Raw genomic sequence first — 17,115 nt, forward strand, 5'->3', positions numbered from 1 at the left:
GGAGAAAAGGAGATCAACGAGAATGAATATAGTGAGAATCAAGAAGAGGTTCAAAGCTGAGGATGAGGTTTTTCCAACATTTAGAGTTTAGCAAGACATGGAATAGCCAACAGGAATACTGACAAGTGGCTAGTAAGTATGAGGAAAACTAGAAAGGGATGACAGCCTGCAAGTCCAATAAAGAAAATGTATCAGGAGGAGGTTGTGATCAATTGGTCTCTGATGCTGAGTTTTCCATAACTCTTAGGTATCACAGAATAATCTTTTTTGTTTGTTTTTGTTGAGAGAGAGAGAGGTGGGGGAAGGACAAAGGGAGGGAAAGAGAGAGAGAGAGACAGAGAGAGAGACAGAGAGAGACAGAGAGAGAATCCCAAGCAAACTCCATGCCTGGTGCAGAGCCCAACACGGGTTCCATCTCATGAACCGTGAGATCATGACCTGAGCTTGAATCAAGAGTTGGACACTTAACTGACTAAGCTACCCATGCACCACGGGTATCACGAAATAATCTTAATAGCTGGTATCTGCATATATCTGTATGGCAGTTTACAGTGGCAAAGCATGTTTGTTGGTACAATAATTATACAGAACATCCTATGAAAAATGAGTGCAATGATCAATTATGAGACATGCTGTCTGTGATGTTTCACTCAGAAGTTCATAGTCCACATTAATGCATGCATTTAGTGTGTGGCTCTGAGAAGTTAATGGAAAAGAAAACTGCTACCTTTACGGGGCGCCTGGGTGGCGCAGTCGGTTAAGCGTCCGACTTCAGCCAGGTCACGATCTCGCGGTCCGTGAGTTCGAGCCCCGCGTCAGGCTCTGGGCTGATGGCTCGGAGCCTGGAGCCTGTTTCCGGTTCTGTGTCTCCCTCTCTCTCTGCCCCTCCCCCGTTCATGCTCTGTCTCTCTCTGTCCCAAAAATAAATAAAAAACGTTGAAAAAAAAATTTAAAAAAAAAAAAAAAAAAAGAAAACTGCTACCTTTTTTAAAACCAGGAATTTCCCAAATTGTTTTTTTTAATTTTTTTAATGTTTTTATTTATTTTTGAGACAGAAAGAGACAGAGCATGAGCAGGCGAGGGGCAGAGAGAGAGCGAGACACAGAATCCGAAGCAGGCTCCAGGCTCTGAGCTGTCAGCACAGAGCCCGACGGGGGGTTCAAACTCACGGACCGTGAGATCATGACCTGAGCTGAAGTTGGTCGCTTAACCGACTGAGCCACCCAGGCGCCCCTCCAAATTGTTTTTTTAATTGAGATTTTGGGGAGTAATTTATAAGCAGTAAAATCCAACCATTTTAGGAATACAATTTTATGAGTTTTTATACAATCATGTAACTACCACCACAACCTAAGTGATTTTAAATCACAAATTGGGCCAACGTGGAATGTCTCTAGCTCCACTTTGGGAAGTGTTTATTGAGGGTTTGTGAACATTTGCACATATATTATCCCACTTAACCCTCATGCCAGCTCTCTGAGCTACACAGTGATGGGGTTCAGGACACACTACCCCAAAATGTGGCACCTGGGCACGTTAAATATCTTAACCTTAAAAAGTTTTGTGTAAATGGCAGAACCAGGAAGGTCACTCTGGCCTCCATCACTCTTTTTCCCTGAAACAGGCCATAAAACTCCCATGTGAAACGTACCCTCCCTACGCCAGGAGGAGGGAAGACATCACTAGAGACCAGGAATTTGGGGCCAAGAAGTCTATATAAACAAACCTTGTTAAACTAACCTTTATCTTCCTAGACACTTCTTCACCATCTACTACCTCTCGCCCAAACTTCACAAAATGACTGTTTCTTCATCTAAAAGGTATAAAAGCTTCCTACTCTGGTCACTTCTTTGGCTCTTCATTCTCTTGTGGAGGCTCCCCTGTACACGTAAAAATTCAATAAAGTTTGTATCATTTTCTCCTATGAATCTGTCATTGTCAGTTTAATTTTCAGACACAGCCAGGGACCCTAAGAGGGTTGAGGAAAAACTTTTCCCCATTTGCCGTACCATTATTTCTCTATAAGACAGAGAAAGAAAGAGGCACAAAGAAGTAAAGAATCATGCCCAAGGTCTCACAAACCTCCTCAGTGAAAGAGGTAGATTGAAACAGATCCTCTTTTCACTTGGCACAGTGGGAAAATAACAGATAAACCACCAACAACTAGAACTATTTACTGAGTCCTTGATTCATCAAGCATCTCTTTAAAGCAGGTGCCGTTATTCTTAACCTATAGGAGTTAAGTGTTAAGGGGTTAATCAATTTGCTCAAGGGTAAAGAGTTAGAAATTAGTGGAGAAAAAATTCAAATCTAGGTCTTTCTGAATTCAGAGCCTGAAATCCCAGCTGCATCATACTGTGCTGTCCTATACAGTAGCCACTAGCCATATTTGGCTATTTGAGAACTTGAAATGTGGCTACTCCAAATTGATATGCGTGTAAATGTAAAATATACATAGAATTTTGAAGACACTTTAAAAATATAAAATATCTCAGGGATTTTTTTTTTTTTCCAACGTTTTTTTTTTTTTTTTTAATTTATTTTTGGGACAGAGAGAGACAGAGCATGAACGGGGGAGGGGCAGAGAGAGAGGGAGACACAGAATCGGAAACAGGCTCCAGGCTCCGAGCCATCAGCCCAGAGCCTGACGCGGGGCTCGAACTCACGGACCGCGAGATCGTGACCTGGCTGAAGTCGGACGCTTAACCGACTGCGCCACCCAGGCGCCCCTCTCAGGGATTTTTTATACTGATTACATGTTAAAACAATATTTTGGATATATTGAATTAGATAAATTATCGTATTAAAATGAATTTCATAGGTGGCTCAGTCGGTTAAACATTCAACTTTGGCTCAGGTCATGATCTCACAGTTCGTGGGTTTGAACCCCGGATCAGGCTCTATGCTGACAGTGCAGAGCCTGGAGCCTGCTTCAGATTCTGTGTCTCCCTCTGTCTCTGCCCCTACCCAACTCATGCCCTGTCTCTCTCTTTCAAAAATAAATAAACATAAGAAAATAATACAATGAATTTCACCTCTTTTTACTTTTTAAAATGTGTCTCCTAGAAAATTAAAAATATGTAGCTCATACACTGCTTTAATAAATAGAAGCCGACCAAACGATTTATTTCTTAGTGTTGCAGTCAAGAGATTTCCCCTTATTTTTCCATCCAGGGTAGAACACATCACCAGATACATTGTTTTATCCAGAGTTGGTTTGTTTCTGGAGGAAATAGTTAGAAACAGGATTCTTCCTCTGGTCCCCAGCTGTTTACAGTCATTTTCTTTTGCACCCACACAAGTTATTGCTTTCACTTTTGGTAGATTCATTTTTATTAAAAATATTAGCTAACCAATGACTTGTTAAAGACATACACCAGAAGGTTGCTTTTTTTTTTTTTTTTAAATAAAGCAATAAAATACAATGATCATGGGGAGTCAATACTGGACATCCAGCATTTAACCCACTGCATTTCCTTGCAGGGTGAACTAGCACCTGGGTGATGCCTGCATTCTGTCAGTCATGTCGCACGCTAATCCTGAAAAGCACATAATACCTCCTAAAATATCTCAAGGGGTTAGAAAGATCTTCTAAATATTTTTAAATCACTAAAGAATAAGAATTGCCTAAAATATGTTCCTTCCTGAAACCTGCTTCATTTTAGTTCTAAATATTCTTTTAGTCCTTGATATTAATTTGATTCTGACTAAGGAAGAAGTCTTCATAAGTAAGAGTGTGCTTCTTTACTGGAATTATAGTGTATGTATATATGTATATATGTGTACACATATATAGTACATATATATGTGCATATGTGTGTGTATGTATATGTGTATGTATATGTATATGTATATTTACATATTTACATATAGTACCCACTACCTCCAAGTGGAGTCGAAATCTGGCACTTACCTATTATCATTTTATTTGTGTGGTTCAGTAGCTATCAACCCTGTTTCTGTATTGGAATCAACTGGGGAAATTTTGAAAAACCCAAATGTTCAAACCTTGCCCCTAGAAATTCTGATTTAGTGAATATGAAGTCTCCGTCAGCCCAATGAGAAAATCGGACGCACAACTGAGGTTGAGAACTATTCGTGAGGACAGTAAAACTAGTGTTTTAGGCTCCCTAAACTTACTTCTTTTTTTAATAAATATTTATTTATTTTTGAGAGCATGGGAGAGGCAGAGAGAGGAGACACAGAATCTGAGCAGGCTCCAGGCTGTCAGCACAGAGCCTGATGCGGGGCTTGAACTCGAGAAACACAAGTTCATAACCTGAGCCGAAGTCAATGCTTAACTGACTGAGCCATCCAGGCGCCCCTCCCTAAACTTACTTTTAAAAAAGAAACTAGTTTGCACCCAGATCTCTCTTCTGTCCTCTGTGCCTGCAAGGATACTAAGCACCTCTGCTCAAATTTCTTACCAAAATCTCTTTGGCTTAGATGCTTTCCCTCAACCAAACGCCTACTAGGGTTTTTATAAGCATCACTCATTAGTCTGATGTTTATGTACGGTGGGTGTATATGTGCATGAGTGTGTCCCAACTGGACTATAACTCTTTAAGGAGAAGGATAACATCTTTATGTTTACCACACCCCATTTTAGGCAAATGCACATCACACACCGGGTACTTAGTTTAAAAAAAAAAAAAGGATGTTTCAAAAGTACCTACAATGATCCCCAACTTACAGTGGTTTGACTTACAATTTTTCAACTTCTTGATGGTGTGAATCAGTGGAAGCCATACTTTGAATTTTGACTTTTGATCTCTTCCCACTAGCAGTATTTGATAAGATACTCTCTCACGATACTGGCGGCAGCGGCAAGCTGCAGCTCCCCGTCAGCCACATGATCACAAGGGTAGACAACCAACATACTTACAACTGTTCTGTTTTCCACTGTCAGTACAGTATTCGGTAAATTGCATAAGATCTTCAACACCTTCTTATAAAATAGGCTCTGTATTAGATGATTTTGCCCAACTGTAGGCTAATGTAAGTGTTCTGAACACATTTAAGGTAGGCTAGGCTATGCTGTGATGTTCAGTAGGTTATATGTATTAAATGCATTTTTGACTTACAGTATTTCCCACCTATGATGGTTTTATTGGGACATAACCCCACTGTAAATAGAGCAAGGTCCGTAAGTAAGATCATGATGTGCTCTTAAGAACATCACAAAACAAATCAAATCCCTCCCCTAATAACAGCCCTTTAACTGAAGATAATTGTAGCAGTTATGGATCTCAGTCCATACACTCAAGTTTGCAAGAAACATAATCTTCTAATATTACCCACACTCAGGATTTTCTCCCCACTCACCGATTCCTTCACCTCAGACTACTAGAATCCATCACCTTGAAAGCAGTCCCGAAGGAAATGATACATTATGAACTTTCCTGCCAGAAAAAAAGAAAAAAAGCACCATCTCAGAATGTTTACGAATTACGTAAGTTTTCCTGAAATGCCATGTGTTTGAATTATCTATCATACCATTAAATTAAATATGGCTAAAATGTTTTTGGGACTTTATGTATTATAAGTTTTATTGTAGGTATTTCATACTTATTACAGCTGAGTTTTCTGATCATAGTGATGTCAAAGTATTATTTAGAGGAACAAACCTACCATCCATGTTGTTGTTGATGGGCAGGTTTAAAAAATTAAGAAATTTTTTTTTTTCTGAGAGACCTCCTCCTCCAGGCTATTTTCTGGCCCACAACCCAATAAAACTCTGTATTACTGACTTTCTGTTGGGATAAAATTTTAAAATAACTTTTGACCCACCCTATTAGGCCAGCGCTTCTTAAATTCTCTTCAGTGAAATACCAGCAAGGGAAGAAGACAGAGAATGCAGTATATAGCTGGATGTAGCCCCAAACTAAAATTTTGTTGCTGATTAGGATTAAATCTTAATGAAATTCTTCACCTCATTTCATTATACACCATTGCTTTAAATAGTAAAAAATGTTTCACTTCCCTGAATCTTTCAGTAAATTGATGCCATAGAAAAATATGTTTACTTTGTGGCTTTGAATAAATTGGCGATACACCTAAGAATAACCCTTAACTCCAGCTGGGAAGAAGAGGAAGCTTGGAGGAAAGGAAGGAGAAGCAGGCTCCACGTGAGAGCCTTGCATGGCAAAAAAAAGTTTCAGTTTGGAAACCCAGTGTTTGTTTGCTATGTTCATAATGTACCTTACTCCCTTAGATCCTGTTCCCCGTTGTTTGCAAGCAGGACTTACCTTCTATAGGGCCATTAGAGCTTGAAGGTGCATTCCCGTCTGACTCATGATTCTCTTTCCAGATAGTACAAATGCCCTGCTTTTCCAGCTAATATTGAGCACTTATTATGTACCTGGTTTCGTTTTAAATTCTTTATATTTGTCAAGTCTTTTAATCTTCCCAACAAGCCTTTGATGAGGCTATTATTATACCCAATATACAGAAAAGAAAATTGAGATATAATTCCTTCAAGGTCACCCAGCTAGTGGATAACTGGTAGGGGACATTCCAACCTAGGCATTCTTAACCGCTGCAATATTGTGCTTTAAATGACAACATTTAAACTGTGTGTAAAATTAAAACACATAAAGGATTGATAATGTTGGATGTGTTATAAAGAGAAAGGGTTTTAAAGTAAACTTTTTATTCATATTGAATATTGAAACGTGCATAAATCATGTTCAAAAGTAACTATCACCCACATAGAGAAACAGAACATAACTAGAGGCCCTCCCATCACCTCTTATGCTCTAAATTTCAAAGTTCAAAATAATCATTCACTTAGTGTTGTACAAGCTGAACTCCATATCTATTTAAGACCCTAATTAAATTCATTTCCATAGTAATATACTCTTTCTAGAGTAGTGATCCTCAAAATGTGGTCCCCAGACAAGCAACCTAGCATCATCTGGGAACTTGTTATACTTGCAAATTCAAGGACCTCCATCCAGACCTACAGAACAGAAACTCTGGGCGTGAAGCTCAGCAATTACGTTTTAACAAGCCCCCGAGCTGACTGTGATGCACGCTAAGGTTGCAGAGGCTTGGATGTAAGTCCGTTGTAATGGTTTTGGTTGGTGATCACGTATTGTGTTAAGTGAATACTACCGCCTAAAGCGTTAGGCGTGGATAACGGTGACAAGTTCTAATCACCTACCTTTTTGAAGTACACTGCGGGTAAAATGCTTTCTATTTTAACTAACCGTGTTGCTGTTGCCGTCAATGTTGCATTTTATCAGGAGTATAAAGCAGGCTCCTCACCTCCTAACCTCACTAGTCGCCCAGTCCGTAGGAGTCCAGTTTACCAACAAAGCCCGGCTGCAGCGTGGCGGGGAATTCAACATCCTGAAGCGGGAGCAGGCCTCGGCTAATCAAATGCAAGGCTTAAGTCGCTCGCCCACCCTGGCGGTGTGATTGGTGGTTTCCCGCCGGCGGAAGAGACCTTTCGAGGCACCGCCCAGGGCCCTCCCGCACTAGCCAATCGTCGCTCGGCGCCTGGGGCGGGGGCGGACTCGCGCGAGTGATTTAACATGGCGGAAAATGGTGTCTTGGCGGCTCCGAGCCCGCGGGGGCGTGCGGATGGGGAGGACGCGGAGCCCCCGGAAGAGCGAATGGCAGAAACGCCGAGAGATGATCAGGAGCAGTTTGAGTGCCAGGAACTGCTGGAATGTCAGGTGCAGGTGGGGGTCCCGGAGGAAGAGGAAGACCCGGGCCTAGTGGCCGAGGCCGAGGCGGTCGCTGCTGGCTGGATGCTTGATTTCCTCTGCCTCTCTCTTTGCCGGGCCTTCCGCGACGGCCGCTCTGAGGACTTCCACCGGACCCGCGACAGCGCAGAGGGTGAGTGCTGGGCGCGCCTGGTTCGGGGCTGCGCTGAGGCCGGGGGCGACGACGCGGAGCGGGGCGGGAATCTCTGCGAGCTGTCAAAGCCCAGTTTGCAGCGCAGTACCCCTTGGGGGGGGGGGGGGGTCGGGGGACCCGGGCTGCTGCGGCGCAAGACCCGAGGCTCTGAGTTGAAGTTGGTTCGAATCCCGCACCCGCCTGTTTGCAGCTTCTCAGTTTTTCTCAGATTCTGTTTTTCTCTTCAGTGAAGAGAGAATTAGAATTAGACCGCCATTTAGAATTGATGCAGGATCAAACGAGTTAAAATGTATAAAATTGCCCAGCGTCTCAAGTCCTTTTTCTCCTTTGGCGCTTGTATTTGTTGTTTTTATCGACTCAGGTATTCCTGTGATGGCATTTATTAAGCGGTCACAGTGGCCTCCAAGTGACCCAGGCATCAGTGTTTTCTATTAATTTGTGAGCTTTTTATTTTTTTTAATTTTTTTTTAACGTTTATTTATTTTATTTTTTTTTTTAAATTTTTTTAACGTTTATTTATTTTTGAGACAGAGAGAGACAGAGCATGAACGGGGGAGACAGAGCATGAACGGGGGAGGGGCAGAGAGAGAGGGAGACACAGAATCGGAAGCAGGCTCCAGGCTCTGAGCCATCAGCCCAGAACGCGACGCGGGGCTCGAACTCACGGACCGTGAGATCGTGACCTGAGCTGAAGTCGGACGCTTAACCGACTGAGCCACCCAGGCGCCCCACGTTTATTTATTTTTGAGACAGAGAGAGACAGAGCATGAACAGGGGAGGGGCAGAGAGAGAGGGAGACACAGAATCTGAAACAGGCTCCAGGCTCTGAGCTGTCAGCACAGAGCCCGACGCGGGGCTCGAACTCACGGACCGTGAGATCATGACCTGAGCCGAAGTCGGACGCTTAACCGACCGAGCCACCCAGGTGCCCCTATTTGTGAGCTTTTTAAATCTCATTTGGCTTGGTTGCCTGCAGAATAAAAGTAACTGTCAATGAAATTTACTGCCTGCACAACACAGTCTGTAAGCGATGGACAAAAACAGATTCAGAGAAGACTGGCTTTTTCAATGAGAACAGAAAGATATGCTGGTATTTAATATAAAATTAAACACTTCAGAAAACAGTATCGACACATTTCATCTTCATGGTCATCCCGTAAATTAGGCAGGTAATCTTAGTTTATAGAGGAGTGGACTAGTCAAGCAGTCTAAAGTGTTGGTAGGGGGGCGCCTGGGTGGCGCAGTCGGTTAAGCCTCCGACTTCAGCCAGGTCACGATCTCGCGGTCCGTGAGTTCGAGCCCCGCGTCGGGCTCTGGGCTGATGGCTCGGAGCCTGGAGCCTGTTTCCGATTCTGTGTCTCCCTCTCTCTCTGCCCCTCCCCCGTTCATGCTCTGTCTCTCTCTGTCCCAAAAATAAATAAAAAACATTGAAAAAAAAATTTAAAAAAAAAATAAAAATAAAAAAATAAAGTGTTGGTAGGTTAAAAGGAATGTTCCACACCTGTGCCTTATCTTCCGCTCCAAGAACCTTTCCATATACTGACTGTGTCAGATGGCACTAGAGCCATGGTTAATTACCATTAATTAGAAAGTTAAATCCTGAAATGAAGCCAGTTCGTTATACTTAAAATTATTTAAAAAGTCCACTTTGGGGAGAAAGGTAGGATTATCTGTGTATTAATGAATTTGAGTTGGAAACATTAGTATCAGCTCCTGTTTGGCTCAATACAGGCATAAATGGCGTTAAGAAACATCATTCATTGGGTAAATTTGCGGATCTAATTGGCTTTATTAAACAATTTCATGAATTGGGCAGCATCCCACCCAGCCAAGCAGGGAGGAGGTTGGAGAAGTTGTACAAAATGGAAGATTTTTATAGGAAGGAGGGCAGGGCAAGAAAGTTATAAGCAAAAGAAAAGAATTATTCCAGTCTAGGTCCATTCCCTTTAGGAGGAACAGCAGGCGTCTTACGCAGATTACCTCATCTTTCTTTGGGGGATGGAGAAGGCCCATTTGGCAGACTTTTTGGCTCCAGTCACAAAATTCCTACCAACCGGTTTAGACTATTTGGGGAAGGTTGAAAGTGCAGCCAGATTTGGTGGTAAGCCCAGTTTGGGGACTTAGCCAGAGTGACACCATTTTGGGCCTGTGGTTTTCTTTTAACAATGATTACATATAGAAATGTTTATGCATATTTCTATACATGTCTAGACACAGGTTAGTTAGTATATATTCATTTACTTATTCTGTTAGACGAAAGGGCACAGAAGCAATGTAACCCTACGTAGTAACCTAGCACTGGAGGCTTGGTTTCTAATACCATTCCTTAATAAAGGGAACCAGCGCTCTTTGGAGAAATGGCCTGAATCTGACCCTGGGACAGGAGATAGGACAGATGAACCTGGAGCATCTTGTGCCAGAAAGTAAGGAAGTGCTAACAGCAAACCCCCAGACAAAAAGAACTTTTGGGGGTACAAAGGGAACAGGAGCCAGCTGTAAGAGCTCCCAATGGCCAGAGCAACTCGAGCAAGAAAATAGTTTGAATTCTAACCCAAAGGTAAAATAATTATCTGTGAGCCCATACTGATGTAAATAAATGATGGAATAAATAAGGAGATGAGATAAGAAACAAATCTCCTGCAGAAGAATTCCAAGTAATTTATGAAGCTACTATGTCGTCAAGGAGGTGAAACCTAACACCCCACTCCTTAAGTGTGGGCTGTGCAGAGTGACTTTATTCTGAGAAGTACAGTATGGCATTGGGGGAAGGATAACTTTACAGTAGAGAAGCCTAACAAAGATTAATTCACACCTAGGTCATCAAGGTCAACAGGAACGGTGACAGTTTGGCATTATATATACTTTATATGATGTATTGAATATGGAACTTTACCTCTTTGATCTTCCTCCCAAAACTTCTTAACTCCAATCAAATTGTGAGAAAAACATCAGACAAAGCCCACTACAAAATATCTCAAAACTGCCAAGGTAATCAAAACCAAGGAAAATCTGAGAAACTGTGATGATGACTAAATGTAATGTGTCCTGGGTGATATCAGCAGAAAAAAAAGGACATAAGTAAAAACTGAGGTAGTCAGAAAAGACCATGGACTTTAGTTAATGATGTATTAATATTGATTTATTAATGTAACCTGTACCATACATATACAAGATGTTATTAATAGGGGAAAGTGGGGGGAGGGTATATAGGACTTCTGTCTTCACAATAATTCTATAAATTGAAAACCTTTCTAAAAATTAAAGACTTCTTTTGAGGTTCTAGGTCAAGACCCGAGGAATAATCTAGGCCACCTCTATTATTTTTAGGATCAGGGCACAGAAAGCCAGAGAGAGTAAACTATTTTTTAAAGTTGCACTGCTAGTCAGTGACCTATAAATTGTGAACATAGTGTTGTCTCTGTATTTCCATTTTGACTGAAAGGACTTCCTTTTATCTTTTATAGAATTTCATTTACTTTTCAAAACTTTTCAAAAACACACAACTCTTGATGCTTTCTAGAAAATTCTTAGCTCTTTCATTCTGACTCACAATTATTCTCACACCTCACTTAACTTAGGCCGTTTCCAGACTAGGAAGCAGTTTAAGATAATGATTAAGAGCATGGGCTCTGGGGGGACACCTGCATGGCACAGTCCATTAAGCATCTGACTCTTGATTTTTTTCTGCTCAGGTGAGGATCTCAGGGGTCAGGTCATGGGATATTAGTCCGGTCTCTGGCTGACGCTGACAGCAGAGCCTGCTTGGGATTCTCTCTCTTCCTCTCTCTGCCCCTCCCCTGCTCACTCTCTATCTCAAAATAAATAAATAAACTTAAGAAAGAAAGAAAAAAAGAGCATGGGCTCCAGAATAAATTGTCTGAGTTTGATTCCTGGCTCTGCTACTTTATAGCTGTTAGACCTGAAGCAAGTTACTTACCTCTTGGTAGGTCAGTTTTCTCATCTTTTTATTTGGGGTGGGGGGCAGAGAGACAGTGAGAGAGCCCAAGGAGGGATTCTCCTGTTTGTCAACACAGAGTCTGATGCGGACTCGAACTCAGGAACCATGAGATCATGACCTGAGCCAAAATCAAGAGTCAGACACTTAACCGACTGAGCCACCCAGGCGCCCTCAGTTTCCTCATCTGTAAAGTGCTGATAATAGTATCTACTTAAGAGAGTTGTTGAGAGAAACACATGAACTGATCGATATAAAGCAAGGTTTCTCGACGGCCTCAATACTGTTGACACTGTGTGTTTGCACCACATGACTCTTTGTTCTGCATACACACGAGAGTGGAGGGGGGTGAAGGTGAGGGTTCTCCTGTGCTTTGTAGGACGTTTAGCAGCGTCCCAGACCTCAACTACTAGATGCTAGCAGCATTCCCCTTCTACTCGTGACTTTCAGAATTGTCTCTAGACACTGCTGAATGTCCCCTAAGGGACAAAATCACCCCCATTTGAAGACCACTGGTATAGAGTGCTTAGAGTAGTGCCTGGTGTTAGAAGTGCTTAAATACAGTGGCTATTGCAGCCAGTCAGTAGATCTCCCTAACGTGTTTCTGTCAGCAGTGTTTGGTTACAGGTGAGGAGAAAGCAAGTAGCCAGGTTCAACCAGGGGAGGTTTTCATTGTTTTTATTTTGTTTTTTGGCTAGCAGGTACAAAGAACAGAAAGGCAGTGGTATTTGTAGGTACTGCATATGGACTAAATTGAATATGGAGGGAGGTGAGATAGAGGTCTGACTTTCTTCCCTAGCATAGAGTAGATTCTTTTGTTTTGCTCCTATACCATACTTAATCTTTGTGGCATTAAAATTTTAATGAATCACTTGCGTAACTTTTGGTTTCTGTCTTTAACATTGGCTAGCAGTAGCTGTTAAGTATTGAACTGTTTAAATTTTATATTAATTTTGTGCTCTCTCTGAATCTTGTTTAATTAAATTGTAGCTGGTTTTGGTCCAGATAATCTCGGGTATAGCTTAAGATTATGCTATTTTAGAATTGAGGAAATAAATACAAGTTAACGTATTTGTCTTTTATCTGCTTAGTAGCTGCAAGACCACTTTTTGGTTTTGCTAGTTGATTTAATCTTTATATACACCAACCAAGCCCTGGGTGAAGTGTAACTGTGGAACCTTCAGGTCTTACTTTAAACATAATTTCCTCAGAAAAGCTTTCCTATCTCCTTCCTCCAACTAGCTACTAAAACACATTCTAAGCTTTCTTTGTTATATGCATCCATAGCATTCTGTACTTGTCTTTTTCAGTTTTCTCCACGTTTTTACTTAAATTGTTCAATCATTTGTCTTTCATTGCTACATAGTAATAAATTCACTGAGATCCAGGATTATGGTTTACTCCAGCATCATACTCAATGCCTAGCATAACATCTGCGTGGGCATTCAAATATTTGGAAGACTAACATTAATACATTTTTTTTATACATCTGCAGTTTTATTTCTTCTTTGGGGTTAGGGTTGAGGAGAAACAGGTTTTGGCTGAGAAATAAACTTTTTTGCTGAAATTGTACCCTGAAAGTTTTAAATAAGTAGCAGAAGAAAGGGAAGATAGGTAGTTGGTAAACTGAGGCCTAAAGTTGCTGCCCCCTTTCCGTGTCTGCCCCTATGACTTCTTGTCCCAAACCAAATTACAATAAAGGAAGTATTCTGCTCTTTATTTTGCTCCGGTAATGATCTAGACTGGAGACCAAGAGGGGATTGCCACCACAAGTTCCCAAGAAGGAGCGCCACAAGTTCGTTTATACTATGGTCTGTGTCTGAGACACGATCCCTAAAACATCTATCAAAGAGTAAAAGGTAGCAATGTGGACTTGATTTGTTTCCAGAGCTTTTCTGCCCAGCTGTCACTGACGAACACAGCGAACACCAAGGGCACGTCTCTGACGGCCCCTTCGAATTTCTGGAATAAGTATTGTTCTACTGGAGCTGAGCGACAGCTTTGGAACATTCCTCTTAAATGAGCTGCATGTGATTTTCTCCACATACCCTGTGGAAGCACACTCAGGTGGTTTTAGTCTGGAATTCGCACACGGAGCACATTCTCCCGCCATCGCAGGGTCCTCCACCAGCCGGCAGGGCAAGCCTGAGGTGCTCCCTGCCATCTCTGCATGCACAGGGGCCACTGCTTGCAGAGCGTTGAGGTGAGAGCGCAGAACCGCCAGCAGAGGGGGCTCCCCGCGCCTGTAAGCCTGGGGTGCTGGGCTGCGCACCTTTCGGGACAGGGGGACCAGCTTGACTGGCCTCGTGCCTCAGTGGAGCACTCACACTGCAGCCCTCCAGGAGCTCCAAGGTCAGGGCTGCGGAGTGCCAGAGCTGCCAGCTGCCCCGGAAGAGGCTTTATCAGGACGTTCCCATGGCCATGGCGAGAAAGCCAACACGCTCTTGTTGGACCAGGCTGTGCGCTCACTTCTTTGGACCCACAAGGCTTTCTGGAAAGGCCACGGGGCCTCGGGTGCAGCAGGTGGCCACACCTAGGGCCGTCTCCTTGCTGCCAGCTTGCCCCAATAAATAGGTTTTTTAAATCTCTGTAAGTTTAATAGACTCCCTTAACTGAAACTTTGACCAAAATAATATAAAATATTTCCTATAATATTAGGTAGGAGTTTTAAGGTATAAAATAAACTTCCAGCTAATGATTAGACACATTTTACAGTTTGAGTCTAAATCTCCCTTTTTATTAGTATAGAATGCTACCTGTGAAAGTACTTTTAAGTATTTATTATTCTGCATGTGAAAATCTGTTTTTATTTTACAAGAAAAGTGCTCATTGCTGTTTTTCTCATTTTTAAAAAAAATTGCCTATAAATAAAAGCATATAGCTCTCGGTTTATGATTTTTGCATGTTTATAACCTATTACTCAACCAACCACACAGAGGCACTGCTGGGTCAAGTTTGGCTTTTTTTTTTAATATTTTAATAAAATTCACATCTTTTCTTTTTCAGCTATTATTCATGGGCTGTCCAGTCTAACCGCTTATCAGTTGAGAACTATATTCATATGTCAGTTTTTGACAAGAGTTGCAGCAGGAAAAACCCTTGGTAAATATGTTTTTATCTTATTTTTGAAATGTTTTAATCTATGTCTAAAGGTAAAACAATGAGAGGAAACACATGGAAGCTGTTAGTTGTTTTTGAGAGTTTGCACTATGTATTTGGCATGTACATCTATACAAGCATTTTTAAAGGAAAAGAAATATAGTTCTCATCTCCTTAGAGCGCTGGTTGTCAAACTTAGCTTGCTTCAGAATTATTAGAACACTTGTTAAAAAACAGAATGCTGAGTCCCCTTCCCTACCATGAATTCCTGATGCAATAGGATGGATGGGAGGGGCCCTGGAGTTTTTATTTCTGATAAGTTCCCAAGTGATTCTGACACATGGGGAGCCACGCTTCATGGACTCTCTTGGAGATTTACTTTAAATTTGACTATGGTAACTTTGTGGTGACTCTTCCATACACATTCTGTTTTTTACTCACAACTATGATAATTGAAACCTTTTATTTGAACTTGATTTCAGTACTTATTTAGATAGGTGAATATGATTTATAGCTATAAAAGCTCTCTCCTTTATCTCTACAGGTAATTTTAGATTGTAATGGGCAAGCCTGCTTCAGTTTATTAGTAATGGGTGATATTTACAACATGGTCACTTAAAGGACCTTTTGCTACAAATAATTACATATTTATATTGGTGTTTACAATTTACACAAATGCTTTCCCAACAGTGCTAAGTGGTAGGCAGTACTTAACATGAAACTGTTTACTTATAATCCTGTTGTAGTATGGAAAAATCCCAGTGCATTAGTACCACTCTCGTGACGTTCACTGTCCAGCTCTGGCTCATACAGTATGCTGCGTGTTGGGGGTAAGACTAGGGCTGCAATTAATGCCATGACCATAAGTGACTAGGACTAGAAGCAGAGTAGATATAGGGAGACAGAACTATAGGTAGTCTGGGCCTGTAGCTAAAGAAGAAAAGCATCTGGATGTGGACACAATCAGAGAATTCCTGACCATGCGGACAATAAGTTAACATGGTTGTTAACAGTTGTTTTGTAAATTAAATATGACAAAATATTCTAAAGTGCCCAACTGTGTTTCACATGTTAGCAGTTGTTCGGTGGATCTTAACTTTCTCCCGGACGGCCCTTCCTCTAGCCTCTCCTTTCTTTCTGGAAAGAAATGCAGAATGTGTGTGTGGCGCCATGGTTTAATCTTGAAACTCACCAGGATCCCCCTTTGGGTATATCTTAGACATGATAGGCCCATGTCAATTATCAACAATCAATGTATTTCACCATAATGGACTCAAGTGAGGCAGCAATTAAAATTTTATTTTAATTTATATGGTAGACTTTCAGCTATATATATAATTCTTCCTTTTTTTTTTTTTTTTTTTTTTTTTCAATGTTTATTTATTTATTTTTGGGACAGAGAGAGACAGAGCATGAATGGGGGAGGGACAGAGAGAGAGGGAGACACAGAATCGGAAACAGGCTCCAGGCTCTGAGCCATCAGCCCAGAGCCTGACGCGGGGCTCGAACTCACAGACCGCGAGATCGTGACCTGGCTGAAGTCGGACGCTTAACCAACTGCGCCACCCAGGCGCCCCCCTTTTTTTTTTTAAAGTGGTTGCTCAACAGCAGCACTGCCTATTAGAAATGTGAGCTATATGTATAATTGAAAAGAAATAGATGGACTTAATTTTGGCAATATCTTATTTAACCCAATATTTCTAAAATACATAAACATATAATCAACATAAAACATGTTAATGAGACATTTTACCCCTCTTTTTGCAGTAAGTCTTTGAAACCTTGGGTGTATTTTATACTTAAAGCACATTTCCATTTGGAACTAGCCATATTTTACCTGTTTAACAATTATGTATGACAGTGGCTACCATATTAGCTTTAGTCTCTGCCCCACATAGCTTTGAAATGTGGCAGATGTGTTGAAGGGCAAACGTTTTGTTTATGACAGGTTTCATTCTTTCATGGGACTTTATTTTTTAAGTTCTGTACAGCTCCGGGAGACTTCCCTACCTTTCTACCCCAGCTTTCCGAACTGCCCCAGAACTCAGCAAATGTCCTGAGGGGAATACCAACCATGTGTTTTCAGTTCTTCTATCCAGTCCACCAAGCTAGCCCCAAGGAAACCGCCAGAAGCTTTCCTTGTTGCTATTACCCCAGTAAAATCTCCCTGCCTGGAATGCACTTACTGAATCTTC

The 17,115-nt window shown here is 41.5% G+C and overlaps 1 protein-coding gene and 1 long non-coding RNA gene across 12 annotated transcripts in view; one reads left to right on the plus strand and one right to left on the minus strand.

Annotated features, from left to right (window-relative positions):
- The window catches only part of LOC122210547, a 65,717-nt gene extending 58,477 nt beyond the window's left edge, over positions 1-7,240 (minus strand). For both annotated transcript variants that reach the window (XR_006198123.1, XR_006198122.1), the window contains exons 1-2: positions 7,166-7,240; positions 5,326-5,402 (exon numbers count right to left, since the gene is read on the minus strand). This is a non-coding gene — a long non-coding RNA (uncharacterized LOC122210547). The remainder of the gene's footprint in view (positions 1-5,325; positions 5,403-7,165) is intronic.
- A 216-nt stretch (positions 7,241-7,456) lies between these two features.
- Positions 7,457-17,115, plus strand: part of TERF1 (telomeric repeat binding factor 1) — a 50,503-nt gene continuing 40,844 nt past the window's right edge. For all 10 annotated transcript variants that reach the window (XR_006198121.1, XR_006198120.1, XR_006198119.1 and 7 more), the window contains exons 1-2: positions 7,457-7,845; positions 14,828-14,923. Coding sequence is in view for 7 of the 10 variants with exons in the window: in XM_042923270.1 (XP_042779204.1) it covers positions 7,539-7,845; positions 14,828-14,923 (403 nt within the window). In the remaining 3 variants the exon portion in view is untranslated. The remainder of the gene's footprint in view (positions 7,846-14,827; positions 14,924-17,115) is intronic.

The sequence above is a fragment of the Panthera leo genome, chromosome F2 (genome assembly GCF_018350215.1).
Source record: "Panthera leo isolate Ple1 chromosome F2, P.leo_Ple1_pat1.1, whole genome shotgun sequence".
Lineage (NCBI taxonomy): Eukaryota > Metazoa > Chordata > Mammalia > Carnivora > Felidae > Panthera > Panthera leo.